General features: G+C 45.2%; 1 protein-coding gene across 1 annotated transcript; it reads left to right on the forward strand.

Annotated features, from left to right (window-relative positions):
- The first annotated feature begins 6,360 nt into the window (after nucleotides 1–6,360).
- TMEM101 (transmembrane protein 101) lies at nucleotides 6,361–14,932 on the forward strand. Its single transcript, XM_040436892.1, has 4 exons — nucleotides 6,361–6,918; nucleotides 8,739–8,919; nucleotides 11,992–12,138; nucleotides 13,244–14,932. The coding sequence occupies exons 1-4, from the start codon at nucleotides 6,788–6,790 to the stop codon at nucleotides 13,550–13,552; spliced, it is 768 nt and encodes a 255-aa protein (XP_040292826.1). The 5' UTR covers nucleotides 6,361–6,787; the 3' UTR covers nucleotides 13,553–14,932.
- The last annotated feature ends 6,601 nt before the right edge of the window (nucleotides 14,933–21,533 follow it).

Below are 21,533 nucleotides of genomic sequence, written 5' to 3' on the forward strand. Positions count from 1 at the left end.
CTGGCATTCTCAGCAGCAGCACAATGCGCTCACACACACACATTGTGCTGCTGGCTGTACGGGAGGCTGGTTCCCAGGCTTTCACCGCTCCTCCCACAGTCAGCAGCGTGATGTGCGGCCTGGTGGGGATCACCAAAGCTCAGCGGAACAGTGAAGCAGGGAGAGGACAGCTACCAGCTTCACCATGTAAACAAACTGCCCCCCCCCCCCCCCCCAGCCTCTGTGCCCAGGGGAACATGCCCCAGCTGAACCCTCCTGCGTAATAGTTTGTCCAGGGAAAGTCTATGGAAATTTGTATCATGCCAAACCAGCTTTTATAACACCCCGGCCACACATGATTACCTCATCATTTAACAGCGCCTCAATGGAGAAGGGGGCTGGAACTTTAAAGGGGCGCTGTGACTGGTACTACTATCAGACAGTGAAAAAAAACGGAAACACTGTCAGTTATTCATGGCTTTTTTACATCAGTGTGTGCATCCATTTTGTGTCCGTTTATTTTTTTTTTACGTCTGTTTTGCATCCGTTTTTAAAGTCTATTAAAAACTGATCAATTTCATAGTTTTTTTTGTGTTTTTTTATCTTAACCTCTGCAGTGCCCCCAGTATATAAATGCATTCCGGTCTATAACAGCTGTTATAAATGGGTCTATTGATTTCAATGGGGTCCTTCTGGCCCACTGGCCGTTAAAAAAAAAACGGCCATGTAAATAGCTCCATAGACTTTAATTGGTTCTAAAAAACGGCCGAGTGACAGCGGTTACAAAAATGTCCAGTACATGGCCATTTTTCACTGTGGTGTGAATGCACTAATATTATAAGCACTGTGGCTGACGAGGCAGCATGGCTGGCACTGTTTCGCGTGCCCTCCTGTGACTGGCACTGATGTGGCTGATAAGGTGTAAATACGTATTAATACCCAGTGCCAGAACAGATGTGTCTGGTGCTCCACACACTCAAGACATTAAAGGAGTTATCCCATGACTAATGTAAAAAATGAAAATCATTTAGTACATGACAACCTCTTTCTAACGAAGCTAGAACCGGTCCTGTACCTCACATGGATCCAGAGATCTCCCCATTGATTGCTCTGCAAGATTTATATCAAGCTGACAGCTCAGGGGAGTGTCTTTTCTGCTGCAGCTACGGGGGGCGTGTCCATGCTCTCCCTATCACAGCTCAGGAGGCGTGTCCATGCTCTCCCTATCACAGCTCAGGGGGCGTGTCCATGCTCACCCTATCACAGCTCAGGAGGCAGTTGAAGGATGAAACTGAGCACGTGCGGCCTTCTCAGTGAGCAGGTCAAGAAAATAAAACAAAAACAAACAGCAGGTGGCGCTATACAGATACATTTTATTGAATAACTCAGTGGCTATACAACATTTTTAATTACTGATACATGCAATTACAAAAGTATTCAGATCAAGGTGCCGGTTTGAAAAATTTAGAATATTTTTTGTGGGACAACCCCTCTAACATCTATTTACTTGGCACCATGGTAAGGCTTGGTGGCAGACACTGTTATAGAGCCACTTTGTGAGCACTGTGCTATTATTTGTGCACTATATGACATTATTATTAGGGTAGATATAACCTTTGCTTGGTAACAGGCAGAACAGGGGTCCCAGATTCAGAAACGTGACAAAGGGATGCATTTGGCATAATTTTGATTTCATGATGCTGAAGGTTACATAATGGATGTATCGGAAAGTGATTATGATCCCTACCAAAGATTAAAATGTCACTGCGGATCAGACTTTCAGTCTACCCCATGTGCATTATCTTGTGGATTGCTCGTGGATTTTTTCATTGAACTTCAATCGATTTTAAATCCTCATCTGATAAGTATGTTCCAGGTTATGGCTTTTGGTGCAGGTTTCAACCACAACATATCTGCAATGTGTGAACTTACCCTCAGCTGCAGATAACACTTACCTTTCTTGGTGATTCCCTGGCTTCTCTGTATAATGCGGACGCCTGTAATTATGCAGCGGTCACACGGGACAAGATGATTATACAGAGAATGGCCACAGAGTACTGTATGTTCTGTTTTTAAGCCTCAGATCACCTTTTGTCTGCAGGTGAAATACGCAGGTTAAGGGCTCATGCCCATGAATGTAAGGGCTCCATGCCCATATTGCTGGCCACAAATGGCGGGTCTGCAATATACAGGCACCGGCCCCATGCTGTGGACGTAGACCCATTGACTTGAGTGGGTCTGCTATCCGCAAGATACGGCCAAAGATAGGACAGGTGCAGGTTTCCCTGCAGATTCTTGTAAAATTTAGGCACAGAATCCAAATCAAAATTCCATACTCTTCCTAAGGGCTCATGCACGGGCACGACCACGGGGCAGCCGCATGCCACTTGAATGGGGTCCGCGATCAACATCCGTCAGTCCGCACCGCAAAAAAGTAGTGCATGCACTTTTTTGTGGAACGTGAGCACGGAACGGAACCGTGGTGATGGACCATGTGATTGGAGCATGTGATCTGAAGTCACCACAGGTCCTAGCCGGTAGCTCATCTTTTAAGAAGTAAAGAAGAGACCGGGAACTACGCGAACAAGAGGAGAAGGTGAGTTAATTTTTTTAAACCCTCAATTGATCACCTACTATGCATTCTGTATTCAGAATGTTATTATTTTCCCTTATAACCATGTTATAAGGGAAAATAATACAGTGAATAGACTGTCACCTAGCAACCATGCGTGAAAATCGCACCGCATCCGCACTTGCTTGCGATTTTCACGCAACCCCATTCACTTCTATGGGGCCTGCGTTGCGTGAAAAACGCAGAATATAGAGCATGCTGCGATTTTCACGCAACGCACAAGTGATGCGTGAAAATCACCGCTCATGTGAACAGCCCCATAGAAATGAATGGGTCGGTATTCAGTGCGGGTGCAATGCGTTCAACTCACGCATCGCATCCGCGCGGAATACTCGACCGTGTGAACGTTCCCTAAGGCCTCTTTCACACGTCAGTGAATCACAGAATCCTCTCCTCGAACAGCACATGTAGCCACTGACTTTAAAGGATAAGTCATCAGTATCTGATCAGTAGGGGTCTGACACCCCCGCTGATCAGCTTTTATGAGAAGGCACTAGTGCTCCTGTGAGTGCCGCGGCCTTCTCTAAGCTTTCCCTAGGCCAGTGACGACGCAATCATTGGTCACGTGGCCTAGGCGCTGCTCAGCTCCATTGAAGTGAATGGGACTGAGCTGTGATACCAAACAGCCACTGTACTATGTACGGCGCTGTGCTTGGTGAGCTGCGAGAAGGCTGCCGAGCTCACGGGAGTGTCGGTGCCTTCTCAAACAGCTGATCAGCGGGGGTCTCACCAATCAGATACTAATGACCTAACCTGAGGATACATCATCAGTATAAAAATCTCGGAAAACCACTTTAATGTATATATTCACACATCAGTACTTTTCCCTGTGACACCACTGAAGCATGCCCTATTTTTGTCAATGATTTCGGATCCCTCACACACATTAGTCTATGGGTCTGTGAAAAGCACTGACACAACACGGATGCCATCTGTATTTGGTCTGTGATTTTCACGATCGTTCCTAGGAGATGCTTCAGCCTAGCAGTGTCCCTGGAATACAGATGACACACTGAGGGCAAATAATGGACACATGGAACAAACACGCATTCTTCACAGACAACTTGATGGACGAACCACTGACTATCTTGTCACTAATGTCATCACAGACACGAAAGAGGCCAAATAATGAACATGTAGGGGGTCGTTTGCTAAAATTCTTACGCCAGTTTTTGGTGTAAAAAAAGTTGCAAGACCCCGTTTTCCGACTTTTTATTTTTACACCGTCCTCCCCACTTCCGAGTGGCAGAGGCCGGGACATTGGCCTCAGCAAATTTACTAACATTTGCAGCACGCCAGACCTGCAGGGTATTGCGAAGCGAGGTCACGGTTATGGGCAATCGAGGGTTGCTCACTGTATTGGAGAACCCTGGGCAGGCATGCGGCAGTGAAGGAGAGGTAGACACAAGTTCCTCTGGGGCACACTCTGTATGTAGGGACCAGGCCTGATGGTGGATGAGGTGCCCGGGATGTTACAGGTATTTTGAGTGCCTGGGGCAAGGTCCCTTTTGGATTCGTGACGCCAGTGCCTGTAACGGTGGCACACCGATTTATAGTTGGAATAATTGAGGTACACAGGTGGTATAGTGAACCAAACGTTGCTTTACTTAACAGTCCAACTTTGTACATACAGATGGTAATACAGTCCTTTAGATCACAGCTTCACAAGCAGGCTTTATTCCACAAGATGGCAGGTATTGATCATGCAAGATACTCAGGGGGTAAATCCACAACACACTCAGAATCAGGTTGTACCTTTCCTCAGAAATAGCGTACACTGTTCCTTTCTAGAACTCCTGTCTGGTTTCAATCCCAAGGCCCGGATGCCTAAATGGTGGCTTAAATCCTTGGTATATATATATCTTCCTCTCGTATTAAATCCTTGCTTTGCTTCCTAAAGCATCTGCCCATCAGTGTTACTTATCTTTGCTTGTAATATCCTGACTTGTCTGGTGAAGGGTTTCTCCCAGGAGGTTCTGTCCTGCTACTGGGGTCTCTTCAGAGCTGAGGCTCTCTTGGACTATAGGCAGGCTAGGACTCTTCACTAGCCTCCTGGTCATAGCTAGCAGCCAGGGCTATCAAGCTGCATGTCAGGAGGAGGCCCTCAGCATATCTCTGGCTGGTGCCTTCTAACTTCTGTCTCTGCAGACTCAGGACTCTGAACTAACTCTCCCTGTCTGGGCCTGGACATTTATACTAGGGGCTCCCTATCTCCCTCTAGTGTCTGGGATGTCTAACTACACCCAACTAGGCCTGCTATTGCATCATACAGGGGAACATTGCATATAAAAACACATTAGAAAATACATTAAATGCACACTTAAATATAACATTTCTGTCCCTTTTGAGTAGGAGTAACGCGCACACCAATTGACCCTTGTGTAGTGCCCACGCCTATCTAGTGGGACACTACACATTTATGCCTGGAAACAGGCGTAAAAGAGAAGTAAAAGCAACTCCAGTCAGGGGGGCGGTAGTGGCGTCACTACAGGGCGTCGCTATGTTATTCTTTGCCCCCCCCGGGTGCCCCCCCCCGCTGATTCCCCAAAGCAGCTGCTCTGCCCAATGGCTGGTGAATACTAATGAGCGCTTCCATTATGTAACCGCTCATTAGTACCGAAGGACCAGGAAGTGGCGAACGCTCTGTACTTACCGCTTCCTGGTCCTCGGCTGTCGGCTGTGCAGGCCTGCGTACAGCGTGAGGGCACTCTGTGACCGCTGTGCGTGCCATTTCAGAGAACAGTCGACTGAGGAAAAAGAAAATTGCAGGCGGCGTCCAGGAGCAGGAGAGGTAAGTGTTTTTTTTATTTTATAAAAAATGATCCTGCTGGGGGTATAATAGGGGCTAATGAGAGACATAATGGGGGCTAATTAGACTATTAGAGGCATATGGGGGCTAATGAGGCATATGGGAGCTAATGAGGCATATGGGGGCTAATGAGGCATATGGGGGCTAATAAGATGCATAATGGGGGCTAATGAGAGGCATCATGGGGGCTAATTAGAGACACAATGGAGGCTAATTAGACTATTAGAGGCATAATGGGGGCTAATGAGGCATATGGGAGCTAATGATGCATATGGGGTTAATGAGGCATATGGGGTTAATGAGGCACATGGGGCTAATAAGAGGCATACTGTGGGCTAATGAGGCATAATGGCTTATAATGGGGGCTAATGAGGCATAAGGGCTGATATGGGGGCTAATGAGAGGCATGGGGGCTGATATGGGAGTGATGAGAGGCATAATGAGGGCTAATGAGAGGAATAATGTGGGCTAATGAGGCATAAGGGCTGATATGGGGGCTAATGAGGCATAAGGGCTGATATGGGGGCTAATGAGAGCCATGGGGGCTGATATGGGGGTGATGAGAGGCATAATGAGGGCTGATGAGAGGCATAATAAGTGTCATCCACAGATGCCCCCATAACAGTGTCATCCACAGATCCACCATAACAGTGCGCCTGCGCACTGACGAGAGACAGAAAGAAGGGGAAAGAATCCGCGGAAGCAAGCAGAGGACGGCACAGCAGACGACTGAATGGCTTCTTTTGTAAGTAAATAGTTTTATTATAAATGTATCCCTGCAGACCGCAATTCAAATCAGCTCACAAAGAAAAATTGCCGCATATGAACTGCAGCACAGATTTCCCATAGAAAACAATGGGAGGCGCTCAGGGCGGCTTCCACACAAATCCTGGAGTGGAAAATGTGTCAAAATCTATTAACTTAAGGGTGCACCCAAGGAAGAAGCAACATGAAAAATCCACTGCAAACTGAACCTATGATAAATGTGCCTTCTTCTATTACAGTATTTATTAGTGATAATGGATTATTACAGTCATGTCTTTTTACAGTATTACTATCACCTGTTCTTACAGCAAAAGGCACACTTTACGTTTACAGTTCACCAGCTGAGTTTGCAGCTATTGGAACTTCGCTTTACCGCTGGTTGGCAAACGCGCTTCTCCTGTACGGTTGGCAAAGATGTCGGAAACGCGGAAAAGGGAACTACATCGCTGACCCGGAAGTGTAGTCCGGATGACGGCTGTGACGTCAGTGACCCGGATGGTTGGCAGGAGAATGAATGGTTTGGCTGGCAGAAGTGAGTTGTCCCGCTACTGGGCGGAAGTGAGGTGCGGCGCTAGTTGTCAGTAGCCGGGTATCAAGGGAGAATGGCTGTGAGTGGTCGGAAGAAGCTTCTGCAGCTGGTGACCCGGTTTGGGGTGCTGCTTCTCACCCGGTGCCCGTTCTGGTTTTGCTTCAGCCAGCTTATGTTATATGCGGAGAGAGCAGAGGCCAAGAGGTACACTGTTATTATACATGAGATTTAGAGGCTGTGCACACAATGCGTTATTGCGTTAGGCATTTAGTAAACAGCAATAAGCTCGTGTCCCTTAAAGGGGCAGTGTCATGTTTTTGTATGTTATAGAGGAGGGTCCCCCTGTTTTGAACTCCACTCTGTAATCAACTCTTGCTCTGGTGGACCCTACGTGGTCAGCCGTTCATCTGAGTAGTCACCATGGAATACTGCACTTCTATAGCGGCCGCTGCAGGGAGAATATGTGGCCACGTCTGATCAGCCGGGTTACAGGTGCCAGATCAGCTCTGATTTTCTTCCATGTATGAGCCATTATTCAGTACACATTACTGGACCCCCCTCGGCCTGTCAGATGAGCCAGGAAAGTGGGATGATGTCATCGCTACATCTGATTGGCCAAGAGAACGGGCTAATCACCAGCGGGGTTGTGCCCCTATTAACACTTATCCCCGATCCACAGGATAGGATATATATGTTTGACCTCTGGGACCACCTGCGATCACGAGAACAGGGGTCTGCAATTGCCACCAAACTGCCCCATGAGAATGGAGCGGCGGGTCGCATATGCATCCTCCATTCACTTCTATGAGCGCTGTACTCGGCAGTGCTATGGAAGTGAATGGAGCAGAGGATGCAAAGGCACACCGCCGCTCCATTCTCATGGGGGCAGTTTGGTGGCACTTGCAGACCCCTGTTCTCGTGATTGCTGGGAGTCCCAGAGGTTGGATCCCCAGCGATCAAACACTTATCCCCTTTAATTTTTCTGCTGCTGGTTTTTTGGTATGTTAAAGTGTAACTGTCATTCTTTTTTTTATTTTTGTAATATGCTTTTAATGACTGAAATCGTACATTTCTTTTAGAAAAATAGCTGTAAAGTGGCCCATTTTGAGCCTTAGCATCGCTCCTCTGTCTTCTGTTTACATAACTGTGAAGACTTTCCTAACACTACCTGTGTTATCTAAACCGAAGAGGAGCGTTGCTAAGGCTCAAAATGACAGTTACACTTTAAAGTAGTCTTACTGCTCAAGGAACAAAGAAAAATCACATTAAGGACCCCTGCACCCGTTCCATGCGTTGGGGACCGCAAATTGTGGTCCCCAATGCACGGCCTCGTCCGTGTATCTGGCGCAGACCCATTCAACTTCAATGGGTCCGTGATCCGTCCGCACCGCAAAAAATAAAACAAGTTCTATTTATATATATTATTTTTTTTGCGGTGCGGAGGCACAGACATAAACCACGGAAGCACTCCGTAGTGGTTCCATGCCTCCATTCCGCATCTGTGATACGGCGTGCACACAGCCAGTGCCCGTATATTGCGGACCCGCTGTTTGTGGGCCGCAATAGGGGCACCAACCAACAATGGTCATGTGCATGAGCCCTAACGGAGAAATGAACAGAAAACTTATGTGGTGCGCTCATTTTCATCTTTTCCGCTGCAAATCTATCGATTCCTGGCCTGTTCTTCTGCCATCCCATATGGTCACACCACTTCTCAGAATACCTGAAGCACACTGTGCATCGCTAGTCCAAACATTTTGTGCCGATTGGCCAGCACTGATCACATGAGTAGTGCTGGCCAATCCAAGAGCAGGGCAGGACAAGCAGGAAGTGTCTCTGACCGCCGATACGCAGTATGCACCAGATAGTCTGAGGAGCGGGGAAATGATAATCTGCAAGATGAGACGGAGGTCACCAGATAAGTGTTATGTTCATTCCCCAGTTACTGTGATTTTTCTCTGTATTTTATTGAACCGGAGGGTCGCTTTAAGTGTAATTATTAACCCTTGTTATGTTTTCTTTAGGAAACCGGACATCCCTGTTCCATTCCTTTACTTTGACCTGGGCGTGGCTGTGCTTTGCGCCAGTTTTATGTCTTTTGGGGTAAAACCGCGTTGGTTTGCACTGGGTTCTGCCCTGCAGTTGGCCATCAGCACCTATGCAGCACATGTTGGGGGACATGTCCACTATGGTGACTGGCTGAAGGTGAGTATTTTTTAGTAGTTTTTTTCCCCCTTGTAGCAGCTGTTCATTTCTGCTTGTTCTTACCACCATCCACCTTTGAAGAATAATTAAAGGGCACCTCCAATATTCCCCCTAGATGCTTCTCTGGCTAGAAGATTGAAAAGGTTTATGCCAAGTTTTAAAATTATCCCCTCTCCATTGTGTAGTGATAAGAGTGTGAATGGTGGGGACTGATCAGTTATGAGAACAGGGGTCCTGATCTCCATTCATCTCTATGGGACTACCAGAGATTGGTAAGTGCTGTGCTTGGCTTCTCATGACCACTGCTCCATTCAAAGGAGGGCACAGGACACCTCCATTTTGTGTCTGACTATTGGGACCCCCACTGATCAGACTCTTATCCTCTATCCTGTGGATAGCTGGTAAATTTGAAAACTGGCACAGCCTTTTAAGCTGGCATTACACATGAGATTAATCTCATGAGTCCTTATCTCTGGTCCATCAGCGAGGAATAGGTCAACCTCCCAATATCATTAATGTACTGAGTCAGACGGAAAAAAAAATAAACATATTGGGTATTGTCGCATTCGAAATACAGTACAGACCAAAAGTTTGGACACACCTTCTCATTCAAAGAGTTTTCTTTATTTTCATGACTATGAAGGCATCAAAACTATGAATTAACACATGTGGAATTATATACATAACAAATAAGTGTGAAACAACTGAAAATATGTCATATTCTAGGTTCTTCAAAGTAGCCACCTTTTGCTTTGATTACTGCTTTGCACACTCTTGGCATTCTCTTGATGAGCTTCAAGAGGTAGTCCCCTGAAATGGTCTTCCAACAGTCTTGAAGGAGTTCCCAGAGATGCTTAGCACTTGTTGGCCCTTTTGCCTTCACTCTGCGGTCCAGCTCACCCCAAACCATCTCGATTGGGTTCAGGTCCGGTGACTGTGGAGGCCAGGTCATCTGGCGCAGCACCCCATCACTCTCCTTCATGGTCAAATAGCCCTTACTTTCAAAGTTTTCCCAATTTTTCGACTGACTGACCTTCATTTCTTAAAGTAATGATGGCCACTCGTTTTTCTTTACTTAGCTGCTTTTTTCTTGCCATAATACAAATTCTAACAGTCTATTCAGTAGGACTATCAGCTGTGTATCCACCTGACTTCTCCTCAACGCAACTGATGGTCCCAACCCCATTTATAAGGCAAGAAATCCCACTTATTAAACCTGACAGGGCACACCTGTGAAGTGAAAACCATTTCAGGGGACTACCTCTTGAAGCTCATCAAGAGAATGCCAAGAGTGTGCAAAGCAGTAATCAAAGCAAAAGGTGGCTACTTTGAAGAACCTAGAATATGACATATTTTCAGTTGTTTCACACTTGTTTGTTATGTATATAATTCCACATGTGTTAATTCATAGTTTTGATGCCTTCAGTGTGAATCTACAATTTTCATAGTCATGAAAATAAAGAAAACTCTTTGAATGAGAAGGTGTGTCCAAACTTTTGGTCTGTACTGTATTTGAAAAGAAATTCCTGTGCGATGAACACTGATGGAAAAAAATTAAAAACATGCTATCCGCTATTTTTTAGTCACCTTGTCCCTAGTGATCGACTTTGCTTACATACCACAAAAATGGTACCATTAAAAAGTACAGTTTATTCCACAAAAAAACAAGTCCTCACACCTCACCGCTGTGTGGATGGAAATATAAAATGATATGGCTCTCAGAAAATGGCAATGCAAACAAAATTTACTTTTTTTCAAAGGTTTCATTTTTTCTTTAAGTAATTAAAATAAAGACTATACACGTTTGGTATCGCTGTAATCGCATTGAGCTGCAGAATAAGGAAGTAATGTCATTTTTAGTGCATAGTGAACAGCAGTGATATCAAAAACTTTGGTGGGATTTTTTTTTTTTTTATATTACCCCACAAATATTTTTTTTTCCCATACAAGACATGGTCAATTAAATGCTTGCATTAAAAATGCCTTGTGTCCCGCAAAAAAATAAGCCCTCATATGGGTATGTGAACTAAAAAAAACAAACGCTATGGCCATTGGAACGCGGGGAGGAAAAATCAAAAATGAAAACAACATAAAAATGAGAACAACATAAAAATATAATAACAATTTTAAACTGCAAAGTTAACGTGTTATCTTTATAAAGGAAACCCTAAAAACATTGGGGGATTGTTTTTTCACACTGGCACCTCAGTTAGGCTACTTTCCCACTAGCGTTTTTCTTTTCCGGCATAGAGTTCCATCCTAGGGGCTCAATACCAGAAAAGAACTGATCAGGCATATTCCCATGCATTCTGAATGGAGAGAAATCCGTTCAGGATGTCTTCAGTGCAATCGTTTTGACTGATCAGGCAAAAGATAAAACCGTAGCATGCTACGGTTTTATCTCCGGCGAAAAAAACTGAAGACATGCCTGATTTTCCCTCAGGAATGTATTAGTTCAGAATAACGGAATGCCGGATCCGTCCTTCCGGGCTGCGCATGCGCAGACCGGTAAAAATGTGAAAAAAGATACAAGATGGATCCGTCTGTCCGCATGACAAGCGGAGAGACGGATCCGTCCTTGCAATGCATTTGTGAGACGGATCCGTCTCACAAATGCTTTCAGTCAGCGGCAGATCCGGCGGGCAGTTCTGACGACGGAACTGCCCGCCCGGATCACACTGCCGCAAGTGTGAAAGTAGCCTTACCACCAAAGTAATACAGTTCATCTGATGGTGCCATAAAGAGTACAACTTGCCCCGCAAAAACAATCCCTTATACAACCACATTGGGATTAAAATATGTTATGGCTTTTGAAATGCAGAGAAAAGAAGAGCACGTCCTTAAGGGGTTAAACGGGCTACATATGAGCATGAAAGGTGTCACAGAAGTAATGCCGGCTGTATGATGACGCTTCCCTATAGGCTGTAAGGCTATATAATCATCATGTTCAGATGTCCGCATATGGGGCATTTACAGAGCTGGAGTGGAATTTCTCTATTGACGTCTATTGTAAGAATATATTTTCCATCCCGTTAACATTTTATGGATATGACTGGTCTCTGTGTGTGTCAGGTCCGCATGTACTCTCGCACCATCGCCGTCATTGGAGGGTTTCTAATCCTGGCCAGCGGTGCTGGGGAAATCTACAGGCAGAAGCTTCGTGGCCGCTCTCTGCAGTCCACCGGTCAGGTCTTCCTGGGTATCTACCTCATCTGCCTGGTAAGTAAAAGGGCAGCTTGTTCTATCCTGAGCACCAAAAGCCGAGTCGGTGGATCTCTTCATGTCGCTCAAGACAAATCCGTTCTTTCATAAACTATTTTGGATTCCTGTTATTATGATGTTTAAAGGATCACTGACATTTATGAACGCTTGAGTCATTTGGGCACCAGAGTGTGCTGAGACCTCCACTATCGCTAGAATGAAGGGATCCTAGCGGTACTCCTTGGTGAGAAGTATACAAGATCTAGCATTTCTACATACTTTCTATGTTCCAACAGAAGATGACAAGGCCTGGCTCTCATATAGGCACCCCTTCTTTCTAACGGTTGGTGAGGTCTCAGCACCTGGACCACCACAGATCAAAACTTCTAACATGTCACATTGACATATCAGTGGTTATCTGAAGTATCAGGGGTCCTTTAATATGTTAGCTACGCAAACAACTGCCCTCAGTCTTACTTAAAATGATTCACCATGTAAAAGCTGAAAATACACACATTGATGCTGGGATGGACACGTCTACTCTAGACAAAGTCTCACCTATGAGGATCTCTCAGATTGGGGCGTCCATGAGTGCCTTCTGGTCCGCCACTCCTGCAACATGGCTGCACATACAAGTTCTGATTACTGGGTGCCATGACCTGCCGTGCCACCTAAGGGATGACTTACTGTAAAGTCTGTGCCTGCGACTGCAGTGAGCTATTCCGGGGTAGGTTGTGACAACAGCTGCCCAGAACCTCAGGCATGCTACAGCAGCGGTCTGCCAGAAACCTTCCAGACTCCAGATTGGCAGGGGACAGGTAGGTGAGATTTTATGGCTGGAGTAGGAAATAGTTGTATCTTCAGCTTTTCCCCTGGGGTAATGCAGTGCATATAATCCCTATGCTATATCCAGCAGATTTCATATGCAGTCTCCCAGATGACTACTACGTTTGCCTTTTTGACAGAAACCTGTTCCTACGTTTAGAGACTTGCCCCTTTAAAAAGCCCTGCATCTACATACCTTGGTCAAGGCAGAGAGGCAGGTTGGCACCCCCAGGCACTACATGTTTTGCATATTGTGATTAAAGGGTCTGTAATAATGGGTCTTTGTAACCCTCTCTAGGCATACACCCTACAGCACAGTAAGGAGGACCGCCAGTCATACTTGGACTTCCTTCCAGGAGGAGAACCAGCCTTGCAGATCCTGTTTGTCCTGTATGGCGTGTTGGCATTGTCCTTCCTATCTGGCTACTATGTTCGGTTCTCGTCCCAAGTTCTTGCTGTCCTCCTCCCCTTTTCCCTACTCCTTGTAGACGGAAACCTGGCCTACTGGCACAATAACCGACGAGTGGAATTCTGGAATCAGATGCGAATGATCGGACAGAACGTTGGCATTTTTGGGGCAGCAGTCATACTCGCCACTGATGGCTGATCCAGGACCACACTAATCTTGTGCAGAAAAGGACTAGCAAGGCTCAAATGTGTCTCGGACCTATAGGTTTACAACTTCTACCTTCTAGAGGCCACTGTGCCCAGTGTGGCTTCATATGCACCACGTTGTGCCCGTGTACCATATTCCATCCAGGACACCTAAGTGAACTTGTATATAAGGAGGACTTACCTGGAACAATTTTACAGCAACTTGCATTGCTTTACCTATATCTTCCATCATACGACCCTATCTTTCATTGAAGCTTATGAACACAAAGGTACAATTTTATTAATGTAGCAGCAGTGGGTTAACCTGAATGGCTTGTGGTGCCAAGGTTGTAATTAAAGGGGTTATCCCACAAAAAGTATTCCTATGCAATGAATAGGGCATTTCAAATGAGGTATTACTGCAATGTACATGCAATAAAAATATTCATTCAATGTGCATTACATTTTCCTCCCTGCTAGCGCCCCCTGTTGTCGGGTCCACCTTCTGCCTTTTGTGGGGCACTAGATATGCTCAGTAACTGCTTTTCTTCTCCACTTATTGCTGACATAGGGATCTCATCATTCATGGGATAACCCCTTTAAGAATTCTTTCTTTATATACAGGCTTATGAAAGTTGATGCTAGCAAGCCGCTGTTTCATAACTGTCACGTCCATTTTGAAAGTTTACTTAAAGGAATTTAAAGGGAAAGGTGTTATGGTTGGAGTCCCGGGAGCGCGATGCCAATCTGGCCAGAGAACTAGTCATGCACTTGGGATATGGTTAGTGTCTAGCAAACCTCTTCCAGTCACTTTAATTAGGCGTGACATCGTATGAGCTGGCTCCAATGTATACAGACCTCAATCTGTATGTGCGATAGTCTCTGAATACAGTTTTGTGCCGATGTTTGTTAGCTGTGGCCTGAATACTCGTTATCTCTCCCAACTTCTCCTCCATACATATGTACGCTTGGCTGGTTCCAATATGTATGTGTCCTGAGAGGGGAGAAAGCTGCTGCAAGATACTTGTGACCGTGGCTTATTCCCCCGAAAACAAAAGGGGATCGGGCATGTTGATATCCAGCTGCCTGATCCCTATCTCCCCTGATATCTGTTGTCACGTGAGAGTTGGCAGGCTCCATACACATTAGATGGTCGGTTGGCGCATTCAACCATCTAAAGTCTATATAAGTATCAGACAAATTTACCCCTATGCCTAATGGTAGGAACAGTAGCCTGTAGTTATGACATTTTGTGTTTGTATGATAAATGTGCAGATAAAATCTGAATGTACAGACAGTTGAGTAACTTTGTGAGTACATTAGCTTGTGCTGATACTTAGTTACTGCCTTTATCATACTCCAGAGCTGCATTTGCAATTCTTCTGGTTGCTATAAATCAGGGATGCTCAACCTGCGGCCCTCCAGCTGTTGCAAAACTACAACTCCCAGCCTGCCCTTATAGCTGTAGGCTGTCCAGGCATGCTGGGAGTTGTAGTTTTGCAACACCTGGAGGGTGGTCTGACACAGCTAGCAACTTACCAGATCTCCTGTAATGTGGCACTTCCTGATGTAAAGCCGGCACTTCCCACTATCAGAAAATACAGCGGGAAAGTTTTTTTACCGCGGTTCGCAATGGTTAATACACAGCTAATCACGCTAGTCATGTGGGCATAGCCTAAAACCCTAACCCTAAATCAAGTCTTGTCCAGACACTCAACTATGAGGTTTCAGCTCTGAAGCCCACAGAATTGTGCATTCAGTATAAAGTATCTGTTGATATAGTGACTTTGATTCTTCATGTCATATACCAGTGATGGCGAACCTATGGCACGGGTGCCAGAGGCGGCACTCAGTGCCCTCTCTGTGGGCACCCACACCCTGGAAGAAGTCCAAGGTGTAACACTATGCCTTAGACTTTTTCTGCCATTCATCAGCACAGGGTATGCTATGAATGGCACAGACAGCTCACTGAATGTAGGAAGATATGTTATATTAGTATTCAGAGTAAATGGCCATGTTGGCACTTTGCGATAAATAAGTGAGTTTTGGGTTGCAGTTTTGGGCACTCGGTCTCTAAAAGGTTCACCATCACTATATACTGACACCTCCTGCATAGTGTATAGTATATAGCACCAAGGGGTAGCAGTCAGTGGACCTCGGCTCGGCACTGTAGGGTCTGTCATAAGCTTTTAGCATGCCTTTTATTTATGTACCTTTAAACAGTGTGCCTTTTTAATCAGAAACTATGTATGTATATTTATATGATCCTATATGTCACAAGGCTTCACAAGGAAAAGTAATAAATTATAATTTGTAATTTATCCTTGTCTGATGCATATCAGTGATAATTGTGCTTATTTATTACTATACGTGTAACATTCAGTCGGCGTGGAACCGCTGTATCAATCAACCAAATTGACTTTGGGATAAACCTAAGGATGTTAACCTGGCAGTCTACTTGTATTCACCCTTTAACCACCATACAGGTATTTGAACTTCACTGCAGGGGAGCCACCAGGCCGCTACCTCTTGGAGTAGTCCTGGTATGGTTCACAGCGGAGCCATGGGGGTCAGAGACACCAGTGCAAAGCACTAAGGGGTCAGGCAAAACTTATAGTCAGGGCAGGCAGAATTTGTTTGAATATGTGAAACAGGACCTGGGTCAGTATGCTAATCGGGCATAGGTCAGGCAGCAGAGGGGCAGAATCATAAGAGGTCGGTACAGAAGCAGACAAACAGAACACAACACCTTTGCAGGGACTAGATGCACCTATTGCTCAGGCAGAGAATAAGACAACCAGCATGGTATATAACGGTAAATAGCAGAAACTGATAGTACAGGAATGCCCAACCTGTGTCCCTCCAGCTGTTGTAAAACTATAACTTTCAGCATGCCTGGACTGCCTACAACTATCAGCCTACAGCAGGGCATGGTGGGAGTTGTAGTTTTACAGCAGTTGGAGGGCCGCAGGTTGAGCATCCCTGTGATAGCACATTAGAACCAGCCTAGCAGCTGCAGATGGAGCCCTTGCAGCTCTGCAGAATGAGGTGAAGATCAATGAAGAATATCGCTAAAAAACACACAGGACACATGCCACCTACGTAACATATGGGCTTTTATTATTGTTTTAAGGGTGTTGCCTTATCCTCTTTTATTGTGGTGTCATATACTGGTTTATGTGGCTATTTTTGATCCTTTTTTTTTTTTTTTTTTTGCCCACAGCCCTAATTAGCTCCAGCATTATATTTTTCTTTCCCATTCAACTCACTTCTGACTTTGGCTTAAGAAGCTGCATCATAAACTGCTATAATAATTACCAAAAAACTGTGTGACACAACCCTATAGGTGCATTCACACGCAAGTTTTGCTCCTAGTTTTTGTGATCGTTGTTGAGCCAAAGCCAGAAGTGGATCCAGCAAGAAGCATCATTTTTCCTATCATATTTCTCATTCCCTTCCAACCCACTTTTATCTTTGGTTCAAAAACACTGCCACTGAAACCCATGTGTGAGCCACACCCTGAGGGCAGAGACACAGGAACTCTGCTCCTCTGACAGGATCAGAGGCTGTGTGTCTCTGTTACACTTGGAATCTATTGAATTACACTGACAGCATTATGTCAGTATAAGGCCTCATGCACACGGCCATTGTTTGGGTCCGCATTCGAGCCGCCGCCTTTTGGTCGGATGCGGACCCATTCACTTCAATAGGGCCGCAAAAGATGCGGACAGCACTCTGTGTGCTGTCCGCATCCGTTGCTCCGTTCCGTGGCCCCGCAAAAAAAATATAACCTGTCCTATTCTTGTCCGTTTTGCGGACAAGAATGGACATTTCTACAATGGGCCTTCCGTTCCGCAAATTGCGGAAGGCACACGGGAGGCTTCCGTTTTTTGTGGACCGCAAAAAAACGTCACGGTCATGTGCATGAGGCCTAATTTTGTAGAAGCAAGATCAGGCAGAGACGCACAGCATTATAAATAGTGTTGAGCGAACTTGTTATTGAAGAATCCCGTTATGGTCCGTGGTAGCGGAATCTATAACAGGATTCTTCGATAACCCAAGCTTTGGACGCAGAACTTAAAACACAAGTTCACTCAACACTAATTATAAATCCTTATGCCGTGCGATCCTGTGAAACGGAGAGTGTCCAAAATGGGAAATCCTGCACCCACATTGTCTGAAAGAGTCCAAAGTGAGTCTTCTAAGAAATTCACTGTGAAACCAGGCACATACAGCTGGATATATTTAACCTCACGATCAGTTGCTTCATTCTGTAGAAAGTGCTTTTAATCCATATGCAAATGTTAAGTGCACTGATGGTAGGCAAAAGCCACTCTGTGCACCCTTGCTCCTCCTTCTTCCTCTGTCAGTTGCTCCTTCTCCTTGATTGGCAGATCTAGGTTTCTTTATACTCTTCTTTCCTTGCCTTGTCAATCAAGGAGAGGAAGGTGCTGGTACATGAGGCAGAAGGCACACGGGTGCAAAGAGTAGCTTGGGCCCACCCTCAGTGCACTTAACTGCTTATTTGCATATGGATTAGAAGTACCTTATCTCCAGAAGGAAGCAATGAATCGCTAAGTGAAAAGTATCATATTCTGCTGAGCTCTCCTAACAAGGCATTATGCCTGGTTTAACCACCTGACTGTTTTGCCCAAGTCCAGCCCGGGCAGTGGGAAAAGTACTTAACTGTTCTGCCCGAGCTGGGTTCGGGCACAAAGGGGAGGGGGGAGGACTGCTTTAGCTGCTGATATCTCATAAATACTAGCAGTTAGAAAAATGCAACTGGTCTTGTTTGAAATCTGGCATTCCAGGCTTTCATGTAAAATTGCATTAGTCAACAGCATTAGTCCAAGCAACAGAGAAGAAATCACTGTTAGAAATCGAGTTGGGAATAATCACAGGTAAAACCTACTTTTACTTTCCCTTTCAGCTTTATTCACTGCATCCCGATTTCTAACATTGATATCTTCCCATGTACTGAACATATTGCTGTCATTCTGGTATTTTCTGAAAGCTTGGAATATCAGCTTTCAAACAATACAACCAGAGATACAGTATGAGTACTAAACCAGAGATATGAGACATTATCATCATTGTAGTGACCCAGATAATACAATTATGGTATTTTTACCACACAGTGAACGCCAAAATAATATTTTTTATTTTTTATCTGTCCCCCTAAAAATAAAATAAGTTATTTAATACACTATATATACCCCAAAATGGTTCCTAAAAAAAAACTACCTTTTTTGTGGACTGTATGCAGAACCATTCATTTCAATGGGTCTGCAAAAAAAAACACAGAAGTTACTCTGTGTGCATTACATTTCTGTATGTCCGTATTTCCGTTCCGCATAAAAATAGAACATGTCCTATTATTATCTGCATAACAGACAAGGACGTTCTGTTCCGTTTTTTACGGACCGCAAAATAAATATGGCCGTGTGCATGAGCCTTTAAGAGGTTAAGGTAGTTCCACACCTCCGCTTAACTGTTCGGCAGATACTGCCATTCACCGCTGGGACCCTGTTGACTATAATGGGATCTGACTGTTTTCCAGAAAAAAATTTTTTTTTTTGAATTTCCGGCACTTCAGCAGAAATCAGCTAGATTCCCACCATATCCCATTATAGTCAATGGACTACATTGTCTGAACAGCAGTGTCTGGCTGGGTCTGATCCGTTGAACTTCAGCAGGCTGTTCTCTAATGAATCAGTTAAATGGAGGTGAGAACCTACTCTTAACAGTGAATGTCCTGGTGACAAATTCCCTTTAATAAATGTGGGGGAAGTTGCTGTCACCTGCTCATTTCCCCTGCAGTGGCTAGTACTGCTAAAATGCAGTATTGCATGCTAGACATTCAAAGGAATGGCTATCATTGTAATTTATGGATCAACCGGGTCCTGTGCTTGTTATTAGAGGATACCAGAGTGTGGGTGTGACGAATGCTGTACCCCGACTGACGTCGGACGTCTACTATGTCGAGCTCACGAGATATGGTCTGGTCACTGGTTACCAAGGCGTGACGTTACATCCTCCTGGAGGAGCAGGTAAGGTCAGTCTTGGTACAGTTTTCACAGACTCCTCCTGTCCACACGGGCACAGAGAGGCAACAAGCTGAGAGAGCCTTTTCACTGCCCCCAGTTTCTTGTTCGATATAAGCCCAGTCCGCTAACGGGATTATATAGGGTAAGAAACCAACCCGCGGTAGCATATTGCTAGGCCGAAACATGGACGTGGGGGATCCGTGATCGAGATACAAGACAGCACAAGATTAAATTTATATATTTAATCGCCTTAAGGGCTCACTAGAAATAACACTATACACAAGGAATATACAGTGGTCTGAGGTTATAAATACAGGTCGTATGGTACAAACAGGGTTAAGCAGAACAAAAGTCAGTTTACCAGATGGATGAGTCCTTTTGGTTTGTGAGGAGTTCTTAGCTGTATTCACATGGAGGGCAGTGATGTCAGCAGGTTGCAGGTCCCTCTAAACACATAGCATGATGTGACCCTCCTTCATAGAAAAGACATGACCGCTTGCTGGCACAAGCCTTTTAAACTGTATCCGGCCCCTCCTCTTCCTGCCTCTGGGAAGGGTCCCCCCTCCCTGCTGATCCTGGCAGCTCAACGACCTACAAAACCCTTTAGGCCTCTTTCACACGAGCGTGTCCAGATAATGTCCGATTGCGTTGTGGCAAACCCGCGCAAGTAGGTACCCAATTGCAGTCAGTTTTGACTGAAATTGCGTTCCGTTGTTCAGTTTTTATCGCGCGGGTGCAATGCGTTTTGCACGCGTGTGATAAAAATCTGAATGTCGTACCCAGACCCGAACTTCTTTATTGAAGTTCAGGTTTGGGTTCAAGGTTGTGTAGATTGTATTATTTCCCCTTATAACCTGGTTATAAGGGAAAATAATAGCATTCTGAATACAGCATGCATAGTGCAATAGGGCTGGAGGGGTTAAAAAAAATAAAAAAATAATTTAACTCCCCTTAATCCACTTGTTCGTGCAGCCGGCATCTCTTCCGTCTTCTTCTTTGAGGAATAGGACCTTTGATGACGTCACTGCGCTCATCACATGGTCCATCACATGATCTTTTACCATGGTGGTGGATCATGTGACGGACCATGTGATGAGCGTAGTGACGTCATCAAAGGTCCTATTCCTCAAAGAAGAAGACAGAAGAGATGCCGGCTGCGCGAACAAGTGGATTAAGGTGAGTTAAATTTTATTTTATTTTTTTAACCCCTCCAGCCCTATTGTACTATGCATTCTCTATTAGGAATGCTATTATTTTCCCTTATAACCATGTTATAAGGGAAAATAGTAATGATCGGATCTCCATCCCGATCGTCTCCTAGCAACCGTGCGTGATAATCGGACCGCATCCTCGCTTGCGGACGTTTGCGATTTTCATGCAGCCTCATTCACTTCTATGTGAATAACGCACAAAATAGAGCTTGCTGCGATTTTCACGCAACGCACAAGTGATGCGTGAAAATCACCGCTCATGTGCACAGCCCCATAGAAATGAATGGGTCTGGGTTCAGTGCGGGTTCAGTGCGGGTGCAATGCGTTCACCTCACGCATTGCACCCGCGCGGAAAACTCGCCCGTATGAAAGGGGCCTTAGGGTTCATACCTCCAGACCAGAAGGTCACAGGGAGATGGTTCTAAGATCAACAGACCTGTCTGGGTTCCTGCTACAAGTAGTGTGCAAGCATGGTACCGTTATTGGGTTTCTGTGGGGAGATATGTATATCTCCCTTCCCTGGCCTCCCACCACCAAACCATGACCATGGGCCTGTTCTTCGTGGCCACAGGGACACAAATATGTATCTGGTTTGTGCCTGTGATGGCCGGGCGATTCATAATTCCTTATGAACTAACGGCCCCAGAAAGTCTGATCATTTCCATTGAACTTGGGAATGGACTAGACCTCCTGCAGAGAGGTCTTTCCTGTTCCCTTAGCTGGGTTCCTGGCTGGC

Source organism: Bufo bufo, chromosome 6 (assembly GCF_905171765.1).
Source record: "Bufo bufo chromosome 6, aBufBuf1.1, whole genome shotgun sequence".
In the NCBI taxonomy this organism is placed as follows: Eukaryota; Metazoa; Chordata; class Amphibia; order Anura; family Bufonidae; genus Bufo; species Bufo bufo.

Bases quoted from the DNA above. Each gene is read 5' to 3' on its own strand.
- TMEM101 (XM_040436892.1), top strand. From the start codon at position 6,788: ATGGCTGTGAGTGGTCGGAAGAAGCTTCTGCAGCTGGTGACCCGGTTT. The intron at 6,919-8,738 runs GTACACTGTTAT...TGTTTTCTTTAG, and splicing joins GAGAGAGCAGAGGCCAAGAG to GAAACCGGACATCCCTGTTC. The intron at 8,920-11,991 runs GTGAGTATTTTT...TGTGTGTGTCAG, and splicing joins ACTATGGTGACTGGCTGAAG to GTCCGCATGTACTCTCGCAC.